The sequence below is a fragment of the Heptranchias perlo genome, chromosome 38 (genome assembly GCF_035084215.1).
Source record: "Heptranchias perlo isolate sHepPer1 chromosome 38, sHepPer1.hap1, whole genome shotgun sequence".
Lineage (NCBI taxonomy): Eukaryota > Metazoa > Chordata > Chondrichthyes > Hexanchiformes > Hexanchidae > Heptranchias > Heptranchias perlo.
In genome coordinates, this window is record NC_090362.1 from 10905617 (window position 1) to 10931259 (window position 25643).

The following is a 25643-nucleotide window of genomic DNA, read 5'->3' on the forward strand; positions in this document are numbered from 1 at the left end:
AACGCATTTGATGTAGTCTAAATAGATTTTAGCAAGGCTTTCGACAAGGTCCCACATGGCAGACTGGTCATAAAAGTAAACGCCCATGGGATCCAAGGGGAGCTGGCAAGTTAGATCCAAAATTGGCTCAGTGGCAGGAAGCAAGGGTAATGGTCGACGGGTGTTTTGTGACTGGAAGGGGGTTCCACAAGGCTCAGTACTAGGTCCCTTTTTGTGGTATATATTAATGATTTAGACTTGAATGTAGGGGGCATGATCAAGAAGTTTGCAGATGATACAAAAATTGGCCGTGTGGTTGATAGTGAGGAGGAAAGCTGTAGACTGCAGGAAGATATCAATGGACTGGTCAGGTGGGCAGAAAAGTGGCAAATGGAATTCAATCTGGAGAATTGTGAGGTGATGCATTTGGGAGGGCAAACAAGGCAAGGGAATACACAATAAATGGGAGGATACTGAGAGGTGTAGAGGAACAAAGGGATCTTGGAGTGCATGTCCACAGATCCCTGAAGGTAGTGGGACAGTTAGATAACATGGTTAAGAAGACATACGGGATACTTTCCTTTATTAACCAAGGCATAGAATATAAGAGCAGGGTGGTTATGCTAGAACCGTATAAAACACTAGTTAGGCCACAGCTTGAGTACTGTGTATAGTTCTGGTCACCACATCACAGGAAAGATGTGATTGCACTAGAGAGGGTACAGAGGAGATTTATGAGGATGTTGCCAGGGCTGGAGAATTTTAGCTATGAGAAAAGATTGGATAGGCTGGGTTTTTTTTCTTTGGAACAAAGGAGGCTGAGGGGAGATTTAATTGAGGAATAAAATTATGACTAGATAAGGAGGACCTATTTCCCTTAGCAGAGAGGTCAGTGACCAGGGGGCATAAATTTAAAGTAATTGGTAGAAGGATTAGAGGGGAGCTGAGGAGACATTTTTTCACCTAGAGGGTGGTGGGGGTCTGGAACTCACTGCCTGAAAGGGTGGCAGAGACAGAAACTCTCAACTCATTTAAAAAGTACATGGATGCGTACTTGAAGTGCCATAACCTACGGGGCTACAAACCAAGTGCTGGAAAGTGGGATTAAGCTGCATAACTCTTTTCGACTGGCACGGACACGATGGGCCAAATAGCCTCCTTTTGTGCCGTAACTTTCTATGATTCTATGTCAAGAGAGGAAGTTTCCTTCACTTGATTCTTGAGTTTCCACGAGTTCATGTTAACCTGCTGATCCGATATAATTTCTCACTGTACCATCACCATTACACTAGGACCTAGGCTACAATGTCTGCGGGTAAATTTACCATATAGTGTGTAACTGAGCCTGGTGATGCAGGAAGGACCCAGGTTCAATCTGAGGCCTAGCTCAGACAGCAATTGGTGCATTACATTTCCAGTGTGCTGTCTAGACAGGGGAAAACCAACCAGGGGTTCTGTCTGATCCAGTGACCCCTGGTGGAAGGTGTGGACAGGATTGTGATCAGCTGTGATGCCCCCCTTGGTGGAAAGGCCCCGGCACAGACGGTCTAGGCTCACAGATGAATGACCACTTGCGGAAGTATTGGGGGGCTACTGGAGACCCTGTATCTGTCCCACAGCAAGGATCAGTGTCTTTAGGGGTGGGGGGGGGGGAGGAAGAAATTGGTGAAAAAGAGACTAAAGATGTTTTAAATCCGTACACTAAACTTCATCTGATAACAATTGAAATTCTGGGTAACGGGAGACTGAATAAAATCGTTTAGCAAAAGGTCTCAGTGGATTTCTTCTTCTCCGGGCCGGCTGCTCTGTCGCTTTCTGGCCGCTGGGGAGCCTCACACATCTCCCGCAGGTCCTTTGTGCTGAATGCTTGTTTCGGTTTGTTGAAGCTGTCACCCATCATGCGCATAGTTTTCCTGTTGTGCCCGTGAAGACTCTTTGACCTCGGAGAGATTAATCTATCTGGTTTCACTGTTAGGAAGTTTTTGGATTTTGGGATCATTCTTGGTCCCCTTGCTGTAGGTGTGGATAGATAGAAAACACTGCTGCCAATGTCTCCATCATCCTCCGTGTCGGTCAGCTGCTGTTTTTGTTCTGCTTGTGTCTCAGGAGAGGACAGTAATATTTGGTGGGTGCCTTCTTTCACCGGCACTTGTTCTTGAGGCACATCCTTCCGAAACTTGAACTTGCACTGAGTGGCCCATTCTGGGGTGATTGTAGAGGAGGTGCCGGCAGAATGTACATGGTCCATAATGTAGCCATAGTCTGAGCTCCAGTTTTCTTCTTGACCGGGCACCATACCTCCTGGTCCAAATATGACACTTCTAGACTTTACCATTGTGGTCTGGCATGTGCCATAAGTCTGTGGAGGAAAATAGCTAGCTGCTTTGGACTTCTCCAAGGGGAAGGAGATACAAGCCTCCAACTTTGTTCGCTCTACTGAGACAGCTTTTCCATTAAAACCAGCTTCCGTTGAACGCAGGAACCTTTGGTAACTGGTTTCCTCTTTCGTCTTCAGTGGACTTTGATAGCCATCAGATGAAGAAACAAAGATGTCTATACAAGAGTTGAGCCTCCTGGGGTCTTGTGTGACTCCCAACATTTGGCTGCCTCCCTCCAGTCCACGGGTGCTGGAGAATTGACGGAGCCCAAACTGCCGCTTTGGTGTCACGTGCATTTTCTGTTCCACAAGTTCCTTATCGTCTCTCAGCATGATTGCAGAGTAACTCCTCCTGTGAGATCCCATCAAAGGAGATGTTAGGCCCACGCCATCTTCAACGGTAGTGTCATCTCCGTCCATGTGGAAGCGATACATGCTCATTCCTTCAGTGCTGTTTTGTCTGATCAGGTAAGCAGCATCACACTCTGAAGGACACCTGGAGCGAGTGTGGGTCAGCTCTGTCTTATCGATACCCGACAGCTTTTCCATCGCATTGACCATCCGGCCAGAGAACTCCTCCAGTTGGGCCAATCGAATATCAACAGTTTGGAGTGAAGCTTTCATAAAATGTTCCCTCTCATTCACTTCCTCCAGACGCATTGCCATGTTCTCCACCCTGAAATTTTGAGGGAAGAGTTTGTCAGATAAATGAGATCAAGTTTCTTAGTGAAGACCCTAACTGAAATTATACTCTGTGCAGCCATCTGGTGTGAAATGTTAGTCACCCAAAATAAGCCATCACCCAGATGTAGGATGATCTGAGATTCTGCTCTGCCTGTTACTCCTGTCGGTGGAGTATTAAACCATGGGAACATCAGAAGCCAGCCCAATGCTGCTTCAGCACAAACCAGGGACTGAACCTGGGAAATGCAGCATTTGCATTTATGTCATCGTGTTATGTAAAGAAAAGGTTTGGCAAATAAATTTCCACTGCTGCGTTCTCTAGCCCCCCAGTTTCCCCCCACTCACTTTAATATTGCTTTTATTCCCTTGAGTATAGAAGATTAAGGGATGATCTAATTAAGGTGTTTAAGATGATTAAAGGATTTGATAGGGTAGATAGAGAGAAAGTATTTCCTCTGGTGAGGGAGTGCAGAACAAGGGGGCATAACCTTAAAATTAGAGCTAGGCCATTCAGGGGTGATGTCAGGAAGCACTTCTTCACACAAAGGGTAGTGGAAATCTGGAACTCTCTCTCCCTGAGGCTGGGGGTCAATTGAAAATGTTTAAAACAGAGATTGATAGATTTTTGTTAGGCGAGGGTGTTAAGGGTTACGGAACCAAGGCGGGTAGATGGAGTTAAGATATAGCTCAGCCATGATCTAATTGAATGGCCATGATGTGGAGATGCCGGTGATGGACTGGGGTGGACAAATGTAAGGAATCTTACAACACCAGGTTATAGTCCAACAGTTTTATCTAAAAATCACAAGCTTTCGGAGGCTTTCTCCTTCGTCAGGTGAGTGTGAGATTCCATAGAAGGTACTGCATATATAGTCAGAGAACAATGCCTGGTGATTACAGATAATCTTTCCAACTGCCCGTTGTCAAGGAAATCAACACAATCGACACAGATACCACCATCACACGAGAGGACACCACCCACCAGGTACATGGTTCATACTCCTGTGGCTCGGCCAACGTTGTCTACCTCATACGTTGCAGGAAAGGATGCCCCGGAGCATGGTACATTGGCGAGACCATGCAGACACTGCGACAACGGATGAACGGACACCGCACAACAATCGCCAGACAGGAGGGTTCCCTCCCAGTCGGGGAACACTTCAGCAGTCAAGGACATTCAGCCACCGACCTTCGGGTAAGCGTTCTGCAAGGCAGCCTTCGAGACACACGACAACGCAAAACTGTTGAGCAGAAATTGATAGCCAAGTTCCGCACCCATGAGGACTTCCTCAACCGGGATCTTGGGTTCATGTCATGCTACACGTAACCCCATCAGTGAAAAAAAGTTATCTGTTTTTAATACAACTGATCATTCTCTCTCTTTCTCTTCCTTTCGGATGTTTCTCTCTCTCTCTCTGCCTTTGGGTTCTGACCGTTTGTGTATTCGGTGGTCCTGTGTGTGGTGTCTCTCTGTCTGAACACTATTTGACTCCTTTGATTGCCTTGACAACGGGCAGTTGGAAAGATTATCTGTGATCACCAGGCATTGTTCTCTGACTATATATGCGGTACCTTCCATGGAATCTCACACTCACCTGACGAAGGAGAATGCCTCCGAAAGCTTGTGATTTTCAAATAAAACTGTTGGACTATAACCTGGTGTTGTAAGATTCCTTATAATTGAATGGCAGAACAGACTCGAAGGGCTGAATGGCCTCCTCCTGTTTCTATTAAATGGCGAATCGTGGGCCTGTCCTGTGCAGAAGCAGGAAACTCTGGCCAGTGTGGAATAGAACGTGACACACATTGAAAATATACACCTGACCCAATTTATTCTACAAAGGGTGAGTCCACCAGTGCTGACAACACACCTTTCAGCTGTGATTCGAATGCGCTCATCATTTGATGAATGCTCTCGGTCTTCCTTCTCTGTGAAGTACTGTTCCAAACACTGCTCCTCAAACTCCTGCAGTTTCTTCAGCTCTTCCTCACAGAGGATTAGTTCTGTCACAAGGAAGGGGGAGTAAGAATAGTGTTTATGCATTCACGGTAAGATAAAGCAAGTAAAAGATCTTTAAAAATCAATGCTAATCTGTCTCAATGCTGAATAAAAAAGGCATCATAGACCCAAGAATGATGTTATGTTGCTGAGGGTAGGCAGGTTGAATGGGGCGGGGAGGGGGTGCAGGGGAGGGGACGGGGACTAGGAACAGGGGAGTGGGGTCGGGGAGGGGAGGGGGGCAGGGGCAGGGTGGGATTAGAAGGGGTGCAGGGGAAGGAACAGGGATGGGGGACAGGGGAGGGGCCAGGGGGCAGGGGATGCAGGGACAGAGACGGGAGGGAACAGGGGGAGGGTGTGTGGAGGGGGAGGCAGGGTACAGGGCTAGGGACAGAGGGGGAGGGGCCAGGGGAGACAGGGGGTGGGGTGGGGAGGGGCAGGGACAGGGACAGGGGGAAGGGGCAGGGAGGGGTGCAGGGACTGAGCGGGAGTGGGATGTTCTCTGGGGATGTAAGGCACAATTGCTCTCAGTACAGCAGTGCACACACTTAGCCCCCGATCCCGTTCGTCCACCTCCTTGTTCTTTCTGCGACAGAAGTGCCGAGCGATCATGGACACATAACTGAAGATGATGATCGGAGGAGGGAAGATTGGCCTTTCGTGGAATGTCAAGATCAGCTGATAGCGCTGGAACTTCCACACCTGGTTGGAGATGGAAATCACCTCCAGGAAAGTGTTGCTGCAGGAAAGAGGAAAACTCGGTCAGCAGACCTGTGTTAAGAAATCTGAGCAAGGGGCAAGGTCCACAGTATAGGGATCACCAAGGGAGAATCAGGAAGTAACGATTAGATGATATCAAGCTTGGGTTTTCAAAGCCTGAAGATTGTAGGAGGCGGGGGAGGGGAGAGAGGCAAGGCAGGGGTGGGGAGAGGAGGAGTCTCTCAGTTTTAAGACCCTGGAAAAGAAAGAAGTAGGAAGCAATGTAATGAGCCTCAATTTCGACACAGCGAGGATGAAGAGAGGACGAAGAGCATATAGAACAAAATATTTGGAGCTTTGAAGGAACAAGAGAGGAAAGTTCACAGGAAAACTGATCAAAGTAAACCACAGGAAACAGCAGCAGGTAAATTGTCAGCTACTAACGGGCTGATTCTAATCCACAGCTTGTATAAACCAACAATTACTACAGGGTTTCAAAGATGAGCATGTTAACTGTTCTGATTCTTACTTGAAGACAGCTATCAGCAGATTTACGAGGAGAATGTTAGCGACTAGCAGGTAAATAGCCATGATAGCAGGAATAATCCAGGCCCCTGGGATACAGGGAGGGAGACGCTTCCCATCATCATCATACAGGTTCTCTCCACATGGAGCTACAAATGAAAAAAACTCCTCACATTTTAATACAAACAAAGAATCACACAAGATGCATCTACCCCAAGCCCAAAGTTTGTTTTTGTTGACCGTTATTTCGGGGTGCCAGGCCCCCTGTTTTTTGTGTTCTCCCTCGTTATTTGGTGACCCCATGTCTGACTATTGTGTGGACCGAGGCCCTGGGTGACCTGTGTGCAGCGCCAGTTCCGTGACAGTGAGCAGTGAATGGTGAAGTGACTGTTGACATTATTGAAGAGTCGATTTTCTGATTCCTGCTGAAAGGAAGCTGGGATTGTTAGCCACGTGTCTCGGGAAATCAACCCTTAAACCTCTTTTCTGGAGGATCTTTACAGAAGTGTCTGTAATTCTAGTGGATGCTTTCTGGGGTACACGTACACAGAATGCGGGGAGACACGTGCACAGAATGTGGGAATGCATGGAATGTAGGGGTACATGTACACATAATGTGGGGGTATAGGTGCACAGAATGCGGGGGTATACGCGCAAATAATGCAGGGGTACATGTTCACAGAATGCGGGGGTGCATAGAATGTGGGGGGTACATGTACACATAATGTGGGGGTATAGGTGCACATAATGCGGGGGTACACGTGCACAGAATGTGGGGCTGCGTAGAATGTGGGGGCATAGATGCACAGAATGTGGGGGTACACGTGCACAGAATGTGGGGCTGCGTAGAATGTGGGGGCATAGATGCACAGAATGTGGGGGTACATGTGCACAGAATGTGGGGCTGCGTAGAATGTGGGGGCATAGATGCACAGAATGTGGGGGTACACGTGCATGCGGAGGTGCGTACAATGTGGGGGATTATATCCAGCAGCAAGTACCCCATATTAAGTGTGCAGAGCTGGGCTAAGTAGCCTGCATGCATAGCACCTAGAAATAAGGAGACCACATGTCTGCTTGTACATTGTGCCTGAATTTCACAGGAAACTGACGGTCGGTATAACTGATGAGGCGGTGACATCATTTGTGTCATTGCCTTTAACATAACAAGCGTATAAACTGACAGAACCTCACAGTCAGGCTGGGCTGTCACCTTGGAACAGCTTTAATCACTCCTGTGGCTGGTGAACTCCAGCCCATTAGGATCAAACTAAACTCAATAAAGAACAAGGAGAGTTTGTTCAGCCTTTGTGGCTGCAGCACAGACTAGAGAACAGAATCACCGCACACAAACATCACCATCAAATCACATCCACAATACGGACAAACTACTGCTCCCCCCAGCACCAAAATCTGTTTCACACTTACGATTAATTTCCATGGCGTACACTAGTGTAAGATTTCATCGAGGTACAGCAGAAATGAAGGAAATAAAACAGGACAATGAGAATAAATCTCCACACACATCAAAAGCAAGAATTCCTGAAATATATATTTTAAAAAAGAACTTGTTGCAATCCTGGAGAATAAAGTACAGAGAGTTCCGGCCAGGGAAATGGAGACTGCAAATACTGAATCAAACACCGACTCTCTCACCCTCCAGTACGCACGCTCAAATTATCAACAGCTTTGTCCTGAAGAATGATAACACCAAACACATTCATTGATAACCTGCACTCGCCACTAAAACGCAATCCTAATAACCCCGCGCTCCTGATAATCCCACACTCGCCGCTATCAGGCATTCCCAATAATCCCGCACTGCCGATAATCCCGCCCTCATTCTCAGTGACTGCAAAGCTAGAAAACAAACCAGACATGGCAGATGATTGTTCTACACAACTATCTGGAACTAATGTAAAAAGTTCCATAGATTTTCACATGTAGCCCGTGTATGGCGTGCTCTCCCCAACATTGCTGTGAAATTGTTGTATCAAATGTGCAATCAGGTTTTGGGCACCACTTTCCAATATTAAATAATGCATCTTTCAAATCTGAACAATGACAGTGTCTTTGCTGATCACTGTTGGTTAACGGGCTGTAACTCAGGTCAACATTCCTATCAACATTTTCACAATTGGTCTTGATCCCAATTTCTGAAAATGAAGGCCCTTATTGTCCTTTCTCTAATGAAGCAGTAGATTCACCATTAGTGCTGTATGGTATCAGGAGTTAAAGGTCCCTCAATCTGTGCTTTCCTTATACTTGTTTATGGCAAATTAATTTTTTGTCCTTTAAGAGTCTGGTCTCCTGGGGCTGGTAACCTTTTAGATTTGAACAGTCTGTCAATAACTTCATTTATTTAATAATGCTCTAACTTCCCTCCCAATGGTTCAATGATTAGACACATGGCCGCACACACCAGGAAAATGCCAGATTGATAACTATTCTGACCTGAGTTATCCAACCACAGCCAGGTCAGCTAATGTATCTTATAATTGGCTTCAGTTTTAGTCTCAGGGCTGAGGTGGATTCCTGCTCCTGATCTCTGTCCAGTGACCCCTGCAGGAGAGTGTGCATATGTGGATGTCAGACGAGGATAGGATCAGGTTTGGATGTGATGCCCCCTATGGTTAAATATCCTGGGTCAATTACTAGAGCTCAATTGGCGCCCATGGAACTGTACCCCAATTGGGGTCAGCACCTTCAGGAGAGGAGAGGAGGAAACAGGGATTAAAGGGCTTGCCTGCAGAATGTCGGGATATTACTGGTGGTAGTAACCTCCTGTCAGCAGCCTGGTTGCTTTAGAACTGATCATCTGCCCAAGAAACAGGAAGCAGAGTCTTACTATAAATTCTAGTCTTACGGTCTATCTGATCCGCAAACACCTCTCCGTAGATCATCCAGTATGGCATGTAGAAAATATTCCGCGCTAATCTCCATGAAGGTTCCTCATCTGGGTGTAGAATCGCCTGTCTCGACACTCCGAAACTCATCAGGACCACCAGCATAATGACAACAAAGTACAGCATGTCGACCATCTGTAACAAAGCATTTAAAATTCCAATGCATCACGGGCAAAGATCACATTACACAGCAGCAGTGGTCATCACACGGCCTGGGGTCACGGGGTCATCACACAGCCCAGGTTCACAGGGTCATCGCACAGCCCAGGGTCACAAGGTCATCACACGACCTGGGTCTCCAGGTCATCACATGGCACGGGGTCACCAGGTCATCACATGGCCCGGGGTCATCACATGTCATGGGCTCATCACATGGCCCGGGATCATCACATGTCATGGGGTCATCACACGGCACAGGGTCATCACACGGCCCAGAGTCACGGGGTCATCACACAGCCCGGAGACATCACACGGCACGGGGTCATCACACAGCCTGGGGTCATCACACGGCACGGAAGCATCACAGCATGGAGTCGTGGGATCATCACACAGAACAGGGTCACGGGGTTGTCACACATCACGGGGTCATCACACGACATGGGGTCATGAGGTCAGCACATGGCTATTAATCAATTTCTTCATCTCTTTCTCCTATACTCATCTGACCCCAGACCTAAACTCTGTCCCTACATTATGACGAAATGGGTATGTAACGATTTGGGTGATTTCTGTATTGCATTTGTATATGATTTCAGTTAGACAGGGTAAACATAATTTATGAATTGACTTCAGTTAGCTTTAAATTTAGAGGGATCCTTTTCTCTCTATAACAGGGCTTGGGGGAGCTGCAGCCACAACACAAAACTGGCCAGGTACATCCACAGATTCAGTCACTGGCCTTCATTATTGGTGCCATTGCCTGTAGTCAGAACCTAGTTAGGTAGAAGATGCTGGGTAGTCTGTCTTTGAAATGTTCATGTAGGTAAATTTGGAGGTTGTGCAAGCTGATTAATTCATCATATCTGACGGCCAAACCATCAAAGTCGATGAATGAGATGAAGGCAGTAAACATTCTAACCATTAATACATGGCCATTTCCATGGATGATAAACATTTTTTACCGTAGTGCTCTTGAGTTTGGCTGAGTGACAGGTCTTTATTCAAAGGTCTTTAGTTTAGAATATGTATTGCAAACTTCAATTCTTCAATAACTTCAATTCAGTTCAATAAACTTATGAAGTTGAACATTGTTAGGCCAACATAGGAATGTTATTACTCACCAATGACCTTCCATTGGGAAGACTGCAAAAGATTGTTTCATCCAAAGGTCTTGCATAAGAAATATATTCTAAATAGAATACTTTAAACCCCTATGGATGAAATCTATCTGTTTTAAGTATTGTACTACCACTTTCTTGTTGGCTTACTGTTTATGTGTAATTATCTTAATTGTAAATAAATTACTATAATGGTTTTAGCCTGAATGTAATGGTCTGACAGTGCAATATTTACTATCTTACAGAGTAGACAGGGGAATGTCATGGACATTCAACAGAATTTCTGGTGTGTTACATGTAATTAAGGGGTAATTGTTAGTTTTGTAGCATGCTATCCCACTCATGTCACATATAAAAGTATAGGTTTTGGCTCATAGGAGCCATGGCCTGCATTTGGAAACTGGCTCTCTGCCATGAACATGAGTGATTGTTGATAGCATGAGCCATAGCAGAGAGTTCTATTTGTAACATACAACTGAAGCTTTTATCTGAACCCATTTCTATATACAGAGAGCCAAGAAAAACAACTCAAGCATCCTTCAAAGAACCTTTTTATATGAAACAGAAAGCAGGTTCCCTTTAAGTAGGACCAGATGGAGCAGCAATTCCTTTTGAAATCATGGAATAAAATCATATCCATAAAATTCCTTCAGGAAACTGTGCAATGTTTGAATATCAAGCAGAGAATTTCCTTGTCTGACCTGGTTTAAAAGTTTCACTGTGTGTGATGGTTCCCTCTCAAACAGGCGATGGTCAATTAATTTCAGAGACTCTTGTGGATTGTATTTGTACTTAATGTGTTTATTGTGAATGGGCAAAACTGTGGCAAATGGATTTCAATTTAGGCAAGTGTGAGGTCATCCACTTTGGCCCTAAAAAGGATAAGTCAGAGTACTTTCTAAATCTTGAAAAGCTCAAAACAGTGGCGGTCCAAAGAGACTTAGGGGTCCATGTATATAGATCATTAAAATGCAATGGACAGGTACAGAAAATAATCAAAAAGGCTAATGGAACGCTGGCCTTTATATCTACAGGAATAGAATACAAGAGGTAGAAGTTATGCTACAGCTATACAAATCCCTGGTTAGACCACACCTGGAGTACTGTGTTCAGTTCTGGGCACTGCACCTTAGGAAAGATATATTGGCCTTGGAGGGGGTGCAGCGTAGATTTACTAGAATAATACCTGGACTCCAAGGGTTAAATTACGAGGAGGGATTACACAAACTAGGGTTGTATTCTCTGGAATTTAGAAGATTAAGGGGTGATTTGATCGAAGTTTTCAAGATATTAAGGGGAACTGATAGGGTAGATAGAGAGAAACTATTTCCGCTGGTTGGGGAGTCTAGGACTAGGGGACATAGCCTAAAAATTAGAGCCAGGACTTTCAAAGTGAAGTTAGGAAACACTTCTACATGCAAAGGGTGGTAGAATTTTGGAACTCTCTTCCGTAAACGGCAGTTGATGCTGACTCAATTGTTAATTTTAAATCTGAGATTGATAGATCTTTGTTAACCAAAGGCATTAAGGGATATGGGGCTAAGGCAGGTACATGGAGTTAGGTCACAGATCAGCCATGATCTTGTTGAATGGCAGAACAGGCTCGAGGGGCTAAATGGCCTACTCGTGTTCATATGTTCCTTCCTATATTTGTATATTTCACAAAAAGAATACTGTACTGTTAGAGGCTCTTGTGTCTGCAGAGGGAACAGAAACAGAGTCAGTCAATGGGAGCTGACACATTGCTCTTGTTATTTGGTGATTCGATCTTCTAGAGTTTATTTCAGTACTTTCCATTTCCTACGCTATCCTCTTTTGGGCCTCTCTCCCCCACATCCCACACTCCATACCCCACACCCCGAGGAAGGTGCTGAGCTGGTACCACCCTTCTGCTAATCACCGTCTATAACCAGTTGGTGGTGATCAATGGCTTCTGCTCATCAGCTCCCCAGGCCCAGCGATTTAAACCTGTGGGAACAGGGATCAACACCCCGAACAGGGATCTACAGCCCCCAAACAGGATTCTACACCCTCCGAACAGGGATCTACACCCTCCGAACAGGGATCTACACCCTCCGAACAGGGATCTACACCCTCCGAACAGGGATCTACACCCCTGAAAAGGGACCTACACCCTCCGAACAGGGATCTACACCCTCCGAACAGGGATCTACACCCTCCGAACAGGGATCTACACCCCCGAACAGGGATCTACAAATCCTGCAATTGAGATTTAAACACCCGTAAAGGGCACAGGAAACAAGCAGTAAACCAGAGCAGGAGGAATAGAGGGTATGGAGGGAACAAGAGGTAACCTGGAGCCAGAGGGGTATAGGGTGGGAGTTGGGACATATGGCTGCAGAAGGCTGGGCAGAGCAAAACCACAAAGGGCTTTGGAAATGAGGATGAGAAGATTGATCTGAGGAGGTGGGAGCCAGTGTCACTTGGCAGTTAGAGGGTGTTGGCTGCGCTGGACTTTGTGGGACAAGGAGCCTGGGCACAGAATTCTGTCGGGGTGCAGGCGAGGATGGTCTCCAAGGTGCCATTCCTTGAGGTAATGAGAATGCCCCAGAAAGGGGTCCGTTCCAGGTGTAAGTGGAAATACTCTGCCCCTCCCCCTACTCCACATCAATCCCTTTCTTTCTGAACATTCACTGGTACGTAGAGTAGGTGGGAAGTGGCACCTTGCTCCAGACTTGTCCACAATGCACAAGTTCCTGGGATTTGGTGACCCAGGTGTCTGGCCCACTCACCATCTTTCCAATCATCATCACGTAGGGTCCCAGGTACTTGTTGACACCGAAGATGTCGAGGACGCGGATGTACCAGATTATAATGTCCACACAGTAGATGACCCGTCCGTAGCTCATGTATGGCTGACTCTGCAGCCGCAACATCACGCCACAGCTGAAGATGGCGATGGCCACCATGTCAGTGATGTTCCAGTATTCCTGCATCCACACCTTCACCTTTTGCCTCAGTTTACTCGGCTCTGACATTAGGATCTACGTTAAAAATTAATATTATATTAATATGGTTGGACTTTGTCATAACTCAATAGTCACAATTGTGCCGTCTCTGAATTGGACTTCCTGTGCACGTGTGCAGTGTTTGCTGGAGAAGGAGAGTGTGGATCCAGAAGTTACCCACATGGGTGGGACAGGTTTTGCTTCTGCCATTTTAATTAATTGTCTCATACAATCCAGAAAATTAGGGAAATATTAATGTCCAAAACAAAGCCTTGCCGGAGAATGAGGCCTTCAGTCAATCCAGGGTCAGTGACCTTCCTCACCATCAGTGACCTTCCCTATGGTCAGTGGCCTTCCCCACCGTGAGTGACCTTCCTCACCAACAATGACCTTCCCTCGTTGTGCACTTTCTCAAATTTTTAAGACTTGATACACAGAGAGGAACAGAGGTCTCCATTTTGGGGACAGGTTTTAAAGTTACTGAACTCTGTAGCTTTCTTAGATATAGGGGTGGTGCCAGAGGACTGGAGAATTGCAAATGTTACACCCTTGTTCAAAAAAGGGTGTAAGGATAAACCGAGCAACTAGAGGCCAGTCAGTTTAACCTCGGTGGTGGGGATACTTTTAGAAACAATAATCCAGGACAGAACTAGCAGTCACTTGGACAAGTGTGGATTGATTAGGGAAAGCCAGCACAGATTGGTTAAAGGCAAATCATATTTAACTAACTTGATAGAGCTTTTTGATGAGGTAACAGAGAGGGTCAATGAGGGCAATGCAGTTGATGTGGTGTATATGGACTTTCAAAAGCATTTGAGAAAATGCTGCATAAAGGCTTGTCATTAAGATTGAAGGCCATGGAATAAAAGGGGCAGTAGCAACATGGATACAGAATTGGCTAAGTAACAGGAAGCAGAGAGTAGTGGTGAACGGTTGTTTTTTGAACTGGAGGGAAGTGTACAGTGGTGTTCCCCAGGGGCCGGACTAGAATCACTGCTTTTCTTGATATATATAAATGACTTGAACTTGGGTGTACATGGCACAATTTCCAAATTTTCAGATGACACAAAACTTGGAAGCATAGTGAACAGTGAGGAGGATAGTGATAGACTTCAAGAGGACAGACAGGCAGGTGGAATGGGCGGACATGTGGCAGATGAAATTTAAAGCAGAAAAATGCGAGGTGATAGATTTTGGTAGGAAGAATGAGGAGAGGCAATATAAACTAAAGGGCACAATTCTAAAAGGGGTACAGGAACAAAGGGATCTGGATGTATATGTACACAAATCGTTGAAGGTGGCAGGGCAGTTTGAGGAAGCAGTTAAAAAAGCATAAGGGATCCTGGGCTTTATAATTATTTTAAAATTTAAAATAAAATTGCTGGACTATAACTTGGTGTTGTAAAATTGTTTACAATTTATAAATAGAGGCATAGAGTACAAAAGCAAGGAAGTCATGATGAACCTTTATAAAACACTGGTTCAACCACAACTGGAGTATTGTGTCCAGTTCTGGGCACCGCACTTTAGGAAAGATGTGAAGGCCTTAGAGAGTGTGCAGAAGAGATTTACTAGACTGATTCCACGGATAAAGGACTTTAATTAGACTGGAGAAGCTGGGGTTGTTCTCCTTGGAACAGAGAAAGTTGAGAGGAGATTTGATAGAGATATTCAAAATCATGAAGGATCTAGACAGAGTAGATAGAGAGAAACTGTTCCCATTGACGGAAGGGTCAAGAACCAGAGGACATAGATTTAAGTTGATTGGCAAAAGAACCAAAGGTGACATGAGGAAAAACTTTTTTACACAGAGAGAGTGGTTAGGATCTGGAATGCACTGCCCAAGGGGGTGGTGGAGGCAGATTCAATCATGGCCTTCAAAAGGGAACTGGACAAGTACTTGAAAGGAAAAAATTTGCAGGGCTACGGGGATAGGGCGGGGGAGTGGGACTAGCTGGATTGTTCTTGCATAGAGCTGGCACGAACTCGATGGGACAAAGGGCCTCCTTCCGTGTTGTAACCTTTCTATGATTCTATGATTCTTACCTCTCTGATTTTCTCAATGGCCAGCATTAAGATGTACGAGATGAGAATCCACTCTGAAATCGAGGGCAGGCCCTCCATCTTCACCAGGATTACGTAGTTGTAGAGCAGCAAGTAGCCCAGGTACGCCATCTTTAAGGGAATGGGCGCAAGAGCCATTTGAAGGAATATCACACTGTCTCAAATTTTTATTAACACATTAAATGGATCTGTAATTTCACAGAGTGTGTAAGGATTAATAATCGTATACAGTTTGTAAGGACCTGTAATTTCACAGTGTGTAAGGATCCATAATTGTATAGTATGTGTATTTGCAGAGCAATGGGGAAAGTTCGGGGAAGTGAGACTAATTGGATAGCTCGTTCAAAGAGCCGGCACAGGACGATGGACTGAGCGGCCTCCGTCTGTGCTGTAAGATTCTATGATTCTAGGTAAGGATGTGTAATGAAGAATTTCAAAAGATCACAGTTCAACGTTTAGAATATAAAAAGTTTAGGAAGAAGAAACGTCATTAGGATCCAACAAGCCCGACCCTTTCTGATAGATTAACATATCCATCTCCCACATATCCCTCTATCCCTCTCACCATATCCCTCAATCTCTCACCATATCCCACAATCCCTCTCACCATACCCCTCAATCTCTCACCATAATCCCTCAATCCCTCTCACCATATCCCTCAATCTCTCTCACCATATCCCTCAATCTCTCACCATATCCCTCAATCCCTCTCACCATATCCCTCTCACCATATCCCTCAATCTCTCACCATATCCCTCAATCCCTCTCACCATATCCCTCAATCCCTCTCACCATATCCCTCAATCTCTCTCACCATATACCTCAATTCCTCTCACCATATCTCTCAATCTCTCACCATATCCCTCAATCCCTCTCACCATATCCCTCAATCTCTCTCACCATATCTCTTAATTCCTCTCACCATATCCCTCAATCTCTCACCATATCCCTCAATCCCTCTCATCATATCCCTCAAACCCTCTCACCATATCCCTCAAACTCTCTCATCATATCCATCAAACCCTCTCACCATATCCCTCAATCTCTCACCATATCCCTCAATCCCTCTCACCATATCCCTCAATCTCTCTCACCATATCCCTCAAACTCTCTCACCATATCCCTCAAACTCTCTCATCATATCCCTCAAACTCTCTCATCATATCCCTCAAACTCTTTCACCATATCCCTCAAACTCTCTCATCATATCCCTCAAACTCTCTCATCATATCCCTCAAACCCTTTCACCATATCCCTCAAACTCTCTCATCATATCCCTCAAACTCTCTCACCATATCCCTCAAACCCTCTCACCATATCCCTCAATCTCTCACCATATCCCTCAAACCCTCTCACCATATCCCTCAATCTCTCACCATATCCCTCAATCCCTCTCACCATATCCCTCAATCTCTCTCACCATATCCCTCAAACTCTCTCACCATATCCCTCAAACTCTCTCATCATATCCCTCAAACCCTCTCACCATATCCCTCCATCTCCTATCATATCCCTCAATTCCTCTCACCATATCCCTCAATCTCTCTCACCATATCCCTCAAACTCTCTCACCAAAACACTTAAAAATGAGCATTTTATTCCCCTCGGGCCTGGTGTAATCACCAACCTCACATTGATTTAACTATAGAAGTATGGTTTACAGGGGAAACTTACAGTGTGGAACCAGAATTTAACAATGGGTGCATTATAGAACTCGTAAATCTTCTGTCCAATCGGGATACTCCTGTTGTTTTCCTTCCCTTCTTCTTCATCCCCTTTTTTGGAAACAGCTTCTGTGTTCACATCCTGAAATCAGAGGCACAGCATTTTAGACTGAGCAGTACTGTGCTCCTTGTCAGTATAACTCAGTCCCACACTGAGTAGAGAAGTCCTTGCCACAACCACCACCAACCCCCCCACCATCTCCCCCCCCGCCACCATCTCCCCCCCCACCATCACCTCCCCCCACCACCACCATCTCCCCCCACCACCACCATCTCCCCCCCCACCATCTCCCCCCCACCACCATCTCCCCCCCATCTCCCCGCCCACCACCATCTCCCCCCCCACCATCTCCCCCCACCACCACCATCTCCCCCCCCACCATCAACCCCCCGCCACCAGCACCATCTCCCACCACCATCTCCCCCCCACCACCACCATCTCCCCCCCACCATCTCCCCCCCGCTATCTCCCCGCCCACCACCATCTCCCCCCCCCCACCATCACCCCCCACCACCACCATCTCCCCCCCAACCATCTCCCCCCCACCACCATCTCCCCCCCCACCACCACCATCTCCCCCCACCACCACCATCTCCCCCCACCACCACCATCTCCCCCCCAACCATCTCCCCCACCAACACCATCTCCCCCCCCCCACCATCTCCCCCCCCACCACCATCTCCCCCCCCCACCACCATCTCCCCCAACCACCACCACCATCTCCCCCCACACCACCATCTCCCCCCACCACCATCATCTCCCCCCACCACCATCTCCCCCCCACCACACCACCATCTCCCCCCCCACCACACCACCATCTCCCCCCCACCACACCACCATCTCCCCCCCCACCACCACCATCTCCCCCCCCACCACCACCATCTCCCCCCCCACCACCACCATCTCCCCCCCCACCACCACCATCTCCCCCCCACACCACCATCTCCCCCTCCCACACCACCATCTCCCCCCCACCACACCACCATCTCCCCCCCACCACCACCATCTCCCCCCCACCACCACCATCTCCCCCCCACCACCACCATCTCCCCCCCACCACCACCAACTCCCCCCCCCACACCACCACCATCTCCCCCCACCACCACCATCTCCCCCCCACCACCATCATCTCCCCCCTTCCTCCCACCATCTCCCCCCCACTATCACCATCTCTCCCCCCACCACCACCATCTCCCCCCCCCCCACGACCATCTCTACACCACCACCTCCCCCCCCACCACCATCATCTCCCCCCCTTCCCCCCACCATCTCCCCCCACCACCACCATCTCCCCCCTTCCCCCCACCATCTCCCCCTTCCCCCCACCATCTCCCCCCCACTATCACCATCTCTCCTCCCACCACCACCATCTCCCCACCACCCCCATCTCCACCCCCCCACGACCATCTCCCCACCACCACCTCCCCCCCCACCACCATCATCTCCCCCCCTTCCCCCCACCATCTCCTCCACCACCACCATCTCCCCACCACCCCCATCTCTCCCCATCACCATCATCTCCCCCCTTCCCCCCACCATCTCCCCCCCCACTATCACCATCTCCCCCTCGACCTTCCCCACTTACATTGTCCTCCTCCTTCTCTTTTCCCTGCTCATTGTCCCCAGTTGCTTCATATGACAAATCATCACTGCCTTTAAACTCCAGCAAGAGAATGGTGGGTGGGAATACAATTCCCAGCATAATCTGACAGGAAAAACAACAGTGTGTTAGTAAATTAGATTTAGAATGAAAGTGTAATTGCAAGACAGATCTGCTTTATTTTATATGCAGAATTAGATGCTGAACTAAAATACTATGGAGACCATGGAGACTCTTGAATTGTAGCTGACCGTATAATACTCGCAGTTTAATTACACTTTCGACATTAACAATCCTCTGACAAAGATGCAAAGGCCCAAGGAACATCCAGATCCTGTGAGTATGAGTGAGTGTGTGTGTGGGTGTGTGTGCTTGTGAGAGTGTATGTGTGTGTGTGAGTGTGAGTGTGCATGTGTGTGACAGAGAGACAGCAAGGCTGCTCCCACGCTATCCATCTCTCCAGCTTCACAGGGATGCAGGAGAGGTGTGACATCTTATGACAGCTAGGTGTCATCACAGGCTGATGAAGCAACAAACTGATATTCTTTGCACAGGAAGTAAATGTTGTGGATATACATAAACATCGTTTTTCTGTCTAGTTAATGGGAAAGCTATATGATTTAACTATCGGATTAAGAAGTTTATAATCCCAAATAGTTCCTGAAGCACAACATCTAATTGTGGGAAGAAAATATACAGTAAACTGTTAGTTGCAAAAAAGAATCCTCCAAGGCCATATCTGTGAAAGGAATGCAGTCAGGTGGTGAGGAGGTAATACTCCTTCAGTTAGATAGAAGGCCTTAGTTAGTCCATCAGTTTTACCCAGTGAGACTGTTTGTCCTGTTAACATTCCCCTGGTATGATGATGCGACTGACAGATATGCCGGAGGTCACCTGGGCTGTAGTTCCAGGCCTTAAATAGAGGGGTAGTGAGCAGCCTGGAGTGTACGCCCGCGATCAGAAAGCTGTCAGCTACAGTCAAGGTGGAATATATTCTGGTAAATTATCAATCTGTTCACTTTGCAGACACAGCCTGTTAGATGAAGAACTTTACTATATAGAACTGTAATGTTGCACGAATCTTATACTACGTATTATTTTGTAGAATCTCTTGTGTGTGTATATATATATATATATATATATATATATAAAATAAATATTTTGTACTCATTTAATATATGAGTTCTATTACTGTGGAATCGACATTTTAAAAATAAAGCCTTCAGATCCATTGCCCATGGAGTTGTACAATCTCTGACCTACAATGGCGATCAGGGTCTGATTTCGGTCATTGGGCCCCCATTCCCATATTAAAAGAGGCCTGTTGCCTGAAACTGGCGGCGCTTTGGACACCCGGCGGGAGGTCCCTATCAAAGTGGAGCCGGCCACATCGCTGGGGTTAACGGGACAGTAAGGCTACTGACCCCATTCTGAGGCCATTATCGACCCATTAACACCAGGCAAAGGGAGAGAAAATCGACCCCACTGAGTGTTAAACTTAGGGAAGTGAGAAGAGATCAGGGAGGAGAACAGAACAGCAGAGACTGGGTGAATGTTTCTTCAGTCTTAGTTATATTGTGTTCCTTGCATTAAGTTACATCGTCACCCTCATGGGCTGGTAGAGAAAAAAAAGGTTTGAGCTACTCATACCGGATTGCATTTTGCATCTAATTCAAATTAAAGAAAGAACTTGCATTTATATAGTGCCTTTCAGGGTGTCTCAAAGCACTTTACAGCCAATGAAGTGCTTTTGAAGTGTAATCACTGTTGTAATGTAGGAAATGCGGCAGCTAATTTGCGCACAGCAAGATCCCACAAACAGCAACAATAACTTGCATTTATATAGCGCCCTTCATAGAAACATGTCCCAAGATGCTTCACGGAGGCGCAATCAAACAGTTAATTGACAAGATAACGTAATTAGATTTTAAAAAGATAAATTGTTTGCATTTACAGATTGTGCCTTTAAGCTGTAACCACAAGGCCCGTACCTTAAGGCCGGGGTTTTTGCGCACGCGAAGCCGGCCCATCCACATGTCCGTCAGCAGCATCTGGCTGCAGGTGTGTGCGATGAAGTCCCGGTGTTTGGCTGCCACTGCCAGCTTCAGGCAGGTCAAGTCACTCCAGTTCTTCAGCTCGTAGGTGAGGAGTTTCATGGCCACCTGCTCATCGTGTTTGTATGAATGGTCCAGCAAGTCGACAGCAAGCTGGCCAAAGTCCCTGCAAACAGAGAGAGAGAGAGAGAGAGAGAGAGACAACTGGGAGAGATGGAAAGGCAATCTAACAGAGACAGAACCCAGCTAGTCACAAGTTCTCATCCAATTTTAGCTTTAATTTTGCTGTCTGTTTAATTAAAATCCATTTAAGAACACAGATCCATCATATTCGGCTCAAAGAAAACTCCAGATGCTCGGTTATGTATTAAGATTCCTGGATCTGATCCGAGGAATGTTTAATCCCGGAGACAGAAAGAGAACTGCACAGCAACCTCGAGAGACGAGAGCAGTTTGGGGTCTGGATCCTCTGTCAGATCCGTCCTTTCACTGAAACATTGTGTGTGGCAGTTTTGAGAAAATCCTGTGTGAGCTGAGCTTTCCAATTAGAACACAGTCACGTGTGAGACCAGCCTGAGACAGATATCTCATAATGTGGTCACGCCTGAGACTCGATATCGCCACATGTGGTCACGCCTGAGACAGATATCACCACGTATGGTCACGTGTGGCCTGAGACCCGATATCGTCACGTTTGGTCACATCCTAAGACCTGATATCTCCACACTCTTGTGCTGCAAACAGCAGCTGCCAGTTGGGAGAAAAGGAGCCAGGATTTAAAAAACAAAAGAGAAGTGGGAGCGACAGTGAACAGAAGGGTCACTAACTTGGAGTTGTTGTCCAGATCCTGTGAGATGTCATCCACAAGTTCGCTGCCAGAACACTCGTTTGACATGGCCTTGTAAAGCTTGCAGGCGACCAGGGCCTTGGCCAGAGCCTCCTCCCCATGCTGCCAGAAAAACAGGGCCATTCTCTGCCGCTTCATCAGCACGGCCCAGACCAGCAACTCATGGAAAGGGAAGGAGAATCGGCCAATGGCAGGATCATCCTCGTCAATGTCAATCTCTTCCTCCTTCTTCTTCTTCTTTCTCTTGGATTTCGTCGGCGGCTCATCGTCCTAGGACAGGGCACAAGGAAGAGAGTGAGCAGCACACGGAGGATATCTTAGCACACTGACACATTTACCATTTACTTGGACTTCAAATGACTCCAGACTGCAGCCAGGGTAGATGTCAGGGGGCGCCCAGCACAAGGAAACAGAGGAAATCACGCAGGATTTGTGCAGTTTCTTTTAATTGATCAAAGGGAGGAAGAGAATTGCTGAAAAAAGGTAAATATCAGGGAAAGACCGCCCCAAACCACATGGACAAAAATACCAGGAATACAAAGCAAGAAGGTTTAATTTTGGGGGATTTTGTTCTGAGTGCTGTTCCTCCATCTGCCTCACAGGGGGCACTGTGTAAACACAAACACATTGGAGCGAAGATTTAAGGCTGCGGCTTTTATTTTACTGTCACACGTGTAGTAGCCCTGTTACACGTGTAGTTACCCTGTTACACATGTAGTTACCCTGTTACACATGTAGCAGCCCTGTTACACATGCAGTTACCCTGTTACATGTATAGTTGTCCTGTTACATGTGTAGTTACCCTGTTACACATGTAGTTACCCTGTTACACATGTAGCAGCCCTGTTACACATGCAGTTACCCTGTTACATGTATAGTTGTCCTGTTACATGTGTAGTTGCCCTGTTACAGGTGTAGTTGCCCTGTTACACATGTACTTGCCCTGTTACACATGTAGTTGCCCTGTTACAGGTGTAGTTGCCCTGTTACAGGTATAGTTGCCCTGTTACACATGTACTTGCCCTGTTACACATGTAGTTGCCCTGTTACAGGTGTAGTTGCCCTGTTACATGTGTAGTTACCCTGTTACACATATAGTTGCCCTGTTATATGTGTAGTTGCCCTATTACATGTGTAGTTGCCCTGTTACACGTGTAGTTGCCCTGTTACACGTGTAGTTACCCTGTTACATGTATAGTTGCCCTGTTACGCATGTAGTTGCCCTGTTACACATGTAGTTACCCTGTAACATGTATAGTTGCCCTGTTACACGTGTAGTTGCCCTGTTACACGTGTAGTCACCCTGTTACAAGAGTAGTTGCCCTGTTACACATGTACTTGCCCTGTTACATGTGTATTTGCCCTGTTACATGTGTAGTTACCCTGTTACATGTGTACTTGCCCTGTTGCACGTATAGTTACCCTGTTACCCATGACATTACCCTGTTACATGTGTGGTTACCCTGTTACATGTGTAGTTACCCTGTTACCCATGTCATTACCCTGTTACATGTGTAGTTACCCTGTTACACGTGTAGTTACCCGATTTACCCTCTGTCTACTGCCTGAAATAAGAGGATACAACTCAGTCATGAGAAACCTTTTGAAAATATCACCTTTGATTAAGTCCTAGTCTTGAATAGATAAGGCAGATGATCCAAAGACCTTTCAGCACAGTGTGGGGGTGGGGGGGGCTGCAGGAGACAAACACTGATGACAAGCACCAGGGCTTGGAAGAATAGGGTGGAATGAGACACGGTCCTGGGGGAAGAGAAGGCATGAAAGGGAGAAATGGGACGCACTAAGGATCATAAGGAAACAATTATCAAATCTAATCAAAAACATTGCAACGAGAATATTTCAAACATTGCTCACCTCCATCCCCAGAAGTTTAAGAGCTTTTGGCTGTGGGAAAACAGAATTAAACAGATTAAAATTTGGAATTGGGTTGAGTCGGCTTTTAACAGTCTTAGAGCAACGTTCTATCAGTCTTCTCAGAAACAGCCCAAAGTGCTTCACATACAATGAGTTGTTATGACATGCAGTGACTACAGTTACATGGGGTGAGGACAGCAGCTATTTCACACTCAGCAAGATCCCATCAACACCAATAAATGTTTTTGGTGATGTTGGTTGAGGGAGGAATGTTCGCCTCGACACCGGGGAGAACTCCCCAGTCATCTTCGAGTAGTAAGAACATAAGAAATAGGTGTAGGAGTAGGCCATACAGCTGTGAGGGGGAGTCTTCGTGTTGTGGGGAGATGAGGGTGAGTCTCTATGGGGTGGGGGTGAATCTCTGTGGGTGGGGGTGAGTCTCTGTGGGTGGGGGTGAGTCTCCCTGGGAGGGGGCGGTGAGTCTCTGCGGAGGGGCGGGGTGAGTCTCTGTGGGGTGGTGAGTGTGGTAGGGATGAGTCTCTGTGGGGGGGTGAGTATGGTGGAGGTAAGTCTCTGTGGGGAGTGAGTCTCTGTGGGGGGGGAGTGAGTTTCTGCGGAGGGGCGGGGTGAGTCTCTGCGGAGGGGTGAGTGTGGTGGGGGTGAGTCTCTGTGGGGAGGGTGAGTCTCTGTTGGGGGGGGGGGGTGAGTCTCCGTGGGTGGTGAGGCTCACCACCAGAGCAACTAGGGGATGGGCAATAAATGCGGGTCTTGCCAGTGACGCCAACATCCCGAGAATGAGATGGACTAACCAGGCACAGCCTGAGGGTGGGGCATTTCATTATCCATCCCAGTCAGAGGTTGGCTGCAGGCAGTGTGGACGGACTCTACTTCTTCAGTTGTTTATACCTCTACAGGGTGGGTCACCACATCTGCACAGGGGGTTCACCACATCTGCATGGGGGGAGGGGCTGACTTCTGCACGGGGGCTGCCAAACCTACAATGGAGGCCGCAACATCTCCGCGGGGGGGGGGGAACAGGAGGGCTGCAATATCAGGGTCCAGTGGGGGTGTGGGTCACTGAGGTCACTCACTCCTGTCCTGGCCACAGAGTGACCCATGATCTGACCTGTGGTGAAGCACAGGAGTGTATAAGAAATGGTTTAAAAAGTTTTCATTCCAATTCTATATCTATTTTACTCGAAGGTCAGGCTGATATTTACCCGCTTTGGCCCGAATAAATTATTGTAAAGTGTGCGGAAGGTTTTGCGCGTATAGGCACAGCGATAGGCTCCGCCCATCAGGTATTCAATCACTAGGCCAATGTCAATCAAACTGATGTGGTAATCTGGGGGCAGGTTCCCCTGTAACAGAAAGAACAGAAACAGATGAACATGTGTTACTCCAAAAACACACCATCCCAAACTAACAGGACAGCTGCCTGTTACAGACCCACTGAAAGGGGTCAGTCCAGTGCGAGTCACTGAAGCAGGAGTTCGAGCTCATTGTACCTTCCCTATTCAGGGTCGTTGATCAACTAACTCAGCACAGACCAGGGAATGAACCTTCTGGTTCCACGAGCTTAGTCCCACACCGGGCAGTGCTTTCCTGTTCTATGGGGCTGAGATCCACACTGGGCAGTGATCTCCTGCTCCGTGGGGCTCAGTACCACACCGGGCAGTGATCTCCTGTCCCATGTGGCTGAGATCCACACGGGGAGGTGATTTCCTGCTCCGTGGGGCTCAGTCCCACACCGGACTGTGCTTTCCTGCTCCGTGGGGCTGAGTCCTACACCGGGCGGTGATCTCCTCCCCATGAATCCTGTTTCCAGTTTTTACAAGTTGAATTAATATCAAACCATTAGCTCTCTATGAGCTAAATATATTTTGCAGATTTTAGACTTAACCAATTCTGGTTTCACAATATCATTTATTTTAATGTGCTCATATTCTGGATTGTAAATCTCCCTGCTGCCAATGTCCAGGTGTTAACAGTTGTCTGAAATGCACAGACCTCATGGGATACATTGTCTGCAGTCAACACTTTTCATGAGTTTCTTACATTAA

The 25643-nt window shown here is 47.0% G+C and overlaps 1 protein-coding gene across 1 annotated transcript in view; it reads right to left on the reverse strand.

The window, feature by feature from the left end:
- Positions 1–823: 823 nt before the first annotated feature.
- trpm1a (transient receptor potential cation channel, subfamily M, member 1a) overlaps positions 824–25643 on the reverse strand; it is a 62596-nt gene continuing 37776 nt past the window's right edge. Inside the window, exons 14-27 of the mRNA XM_067973268.1 lie at positions 24801–24941; positions 23581–23610; positions 21686–21975; positions 20796–21024; positions 18790–18909; positions 17154–17285; positions 15462–15590; positions 13200–13451; positions 9130–9304; positions 7692–7712; positions 6268–6412; positions 5588–5778; positions 4912–5044; positions 824–3032 (exon numbers count right to left, since the gene is read on the reverse strand). Coding sequence (XP_067829369.1) covers positions 1739–3032; positions 4912–5044; positions 5588–5778; positions 6268–6412; positions 7692–7712; positions 9130–9304; positions 13200–13451; positions 15462–15590; positions 17154–17285; positions 18790–18909; positions 20796–21024; positions 21686–21975; positions 23581–23610; positions 24801–24941 — 3282 coding nt within the window. The 3' untranslated portion in view covers positions 824–1738. The remainder of the gene's footprint in view (positions 3033–4911; positions 5045–5587; positions 5779–6267; positions 6413–7691; positions 7713–9129; positions 9305–13199; positions 13452–15461; positions 15591–17153; positions 17286–18789; positions 18910–20795; positions 21025–21685; positions 21976–23580; positions 23611–24800; positions 24942–25643) is intronic.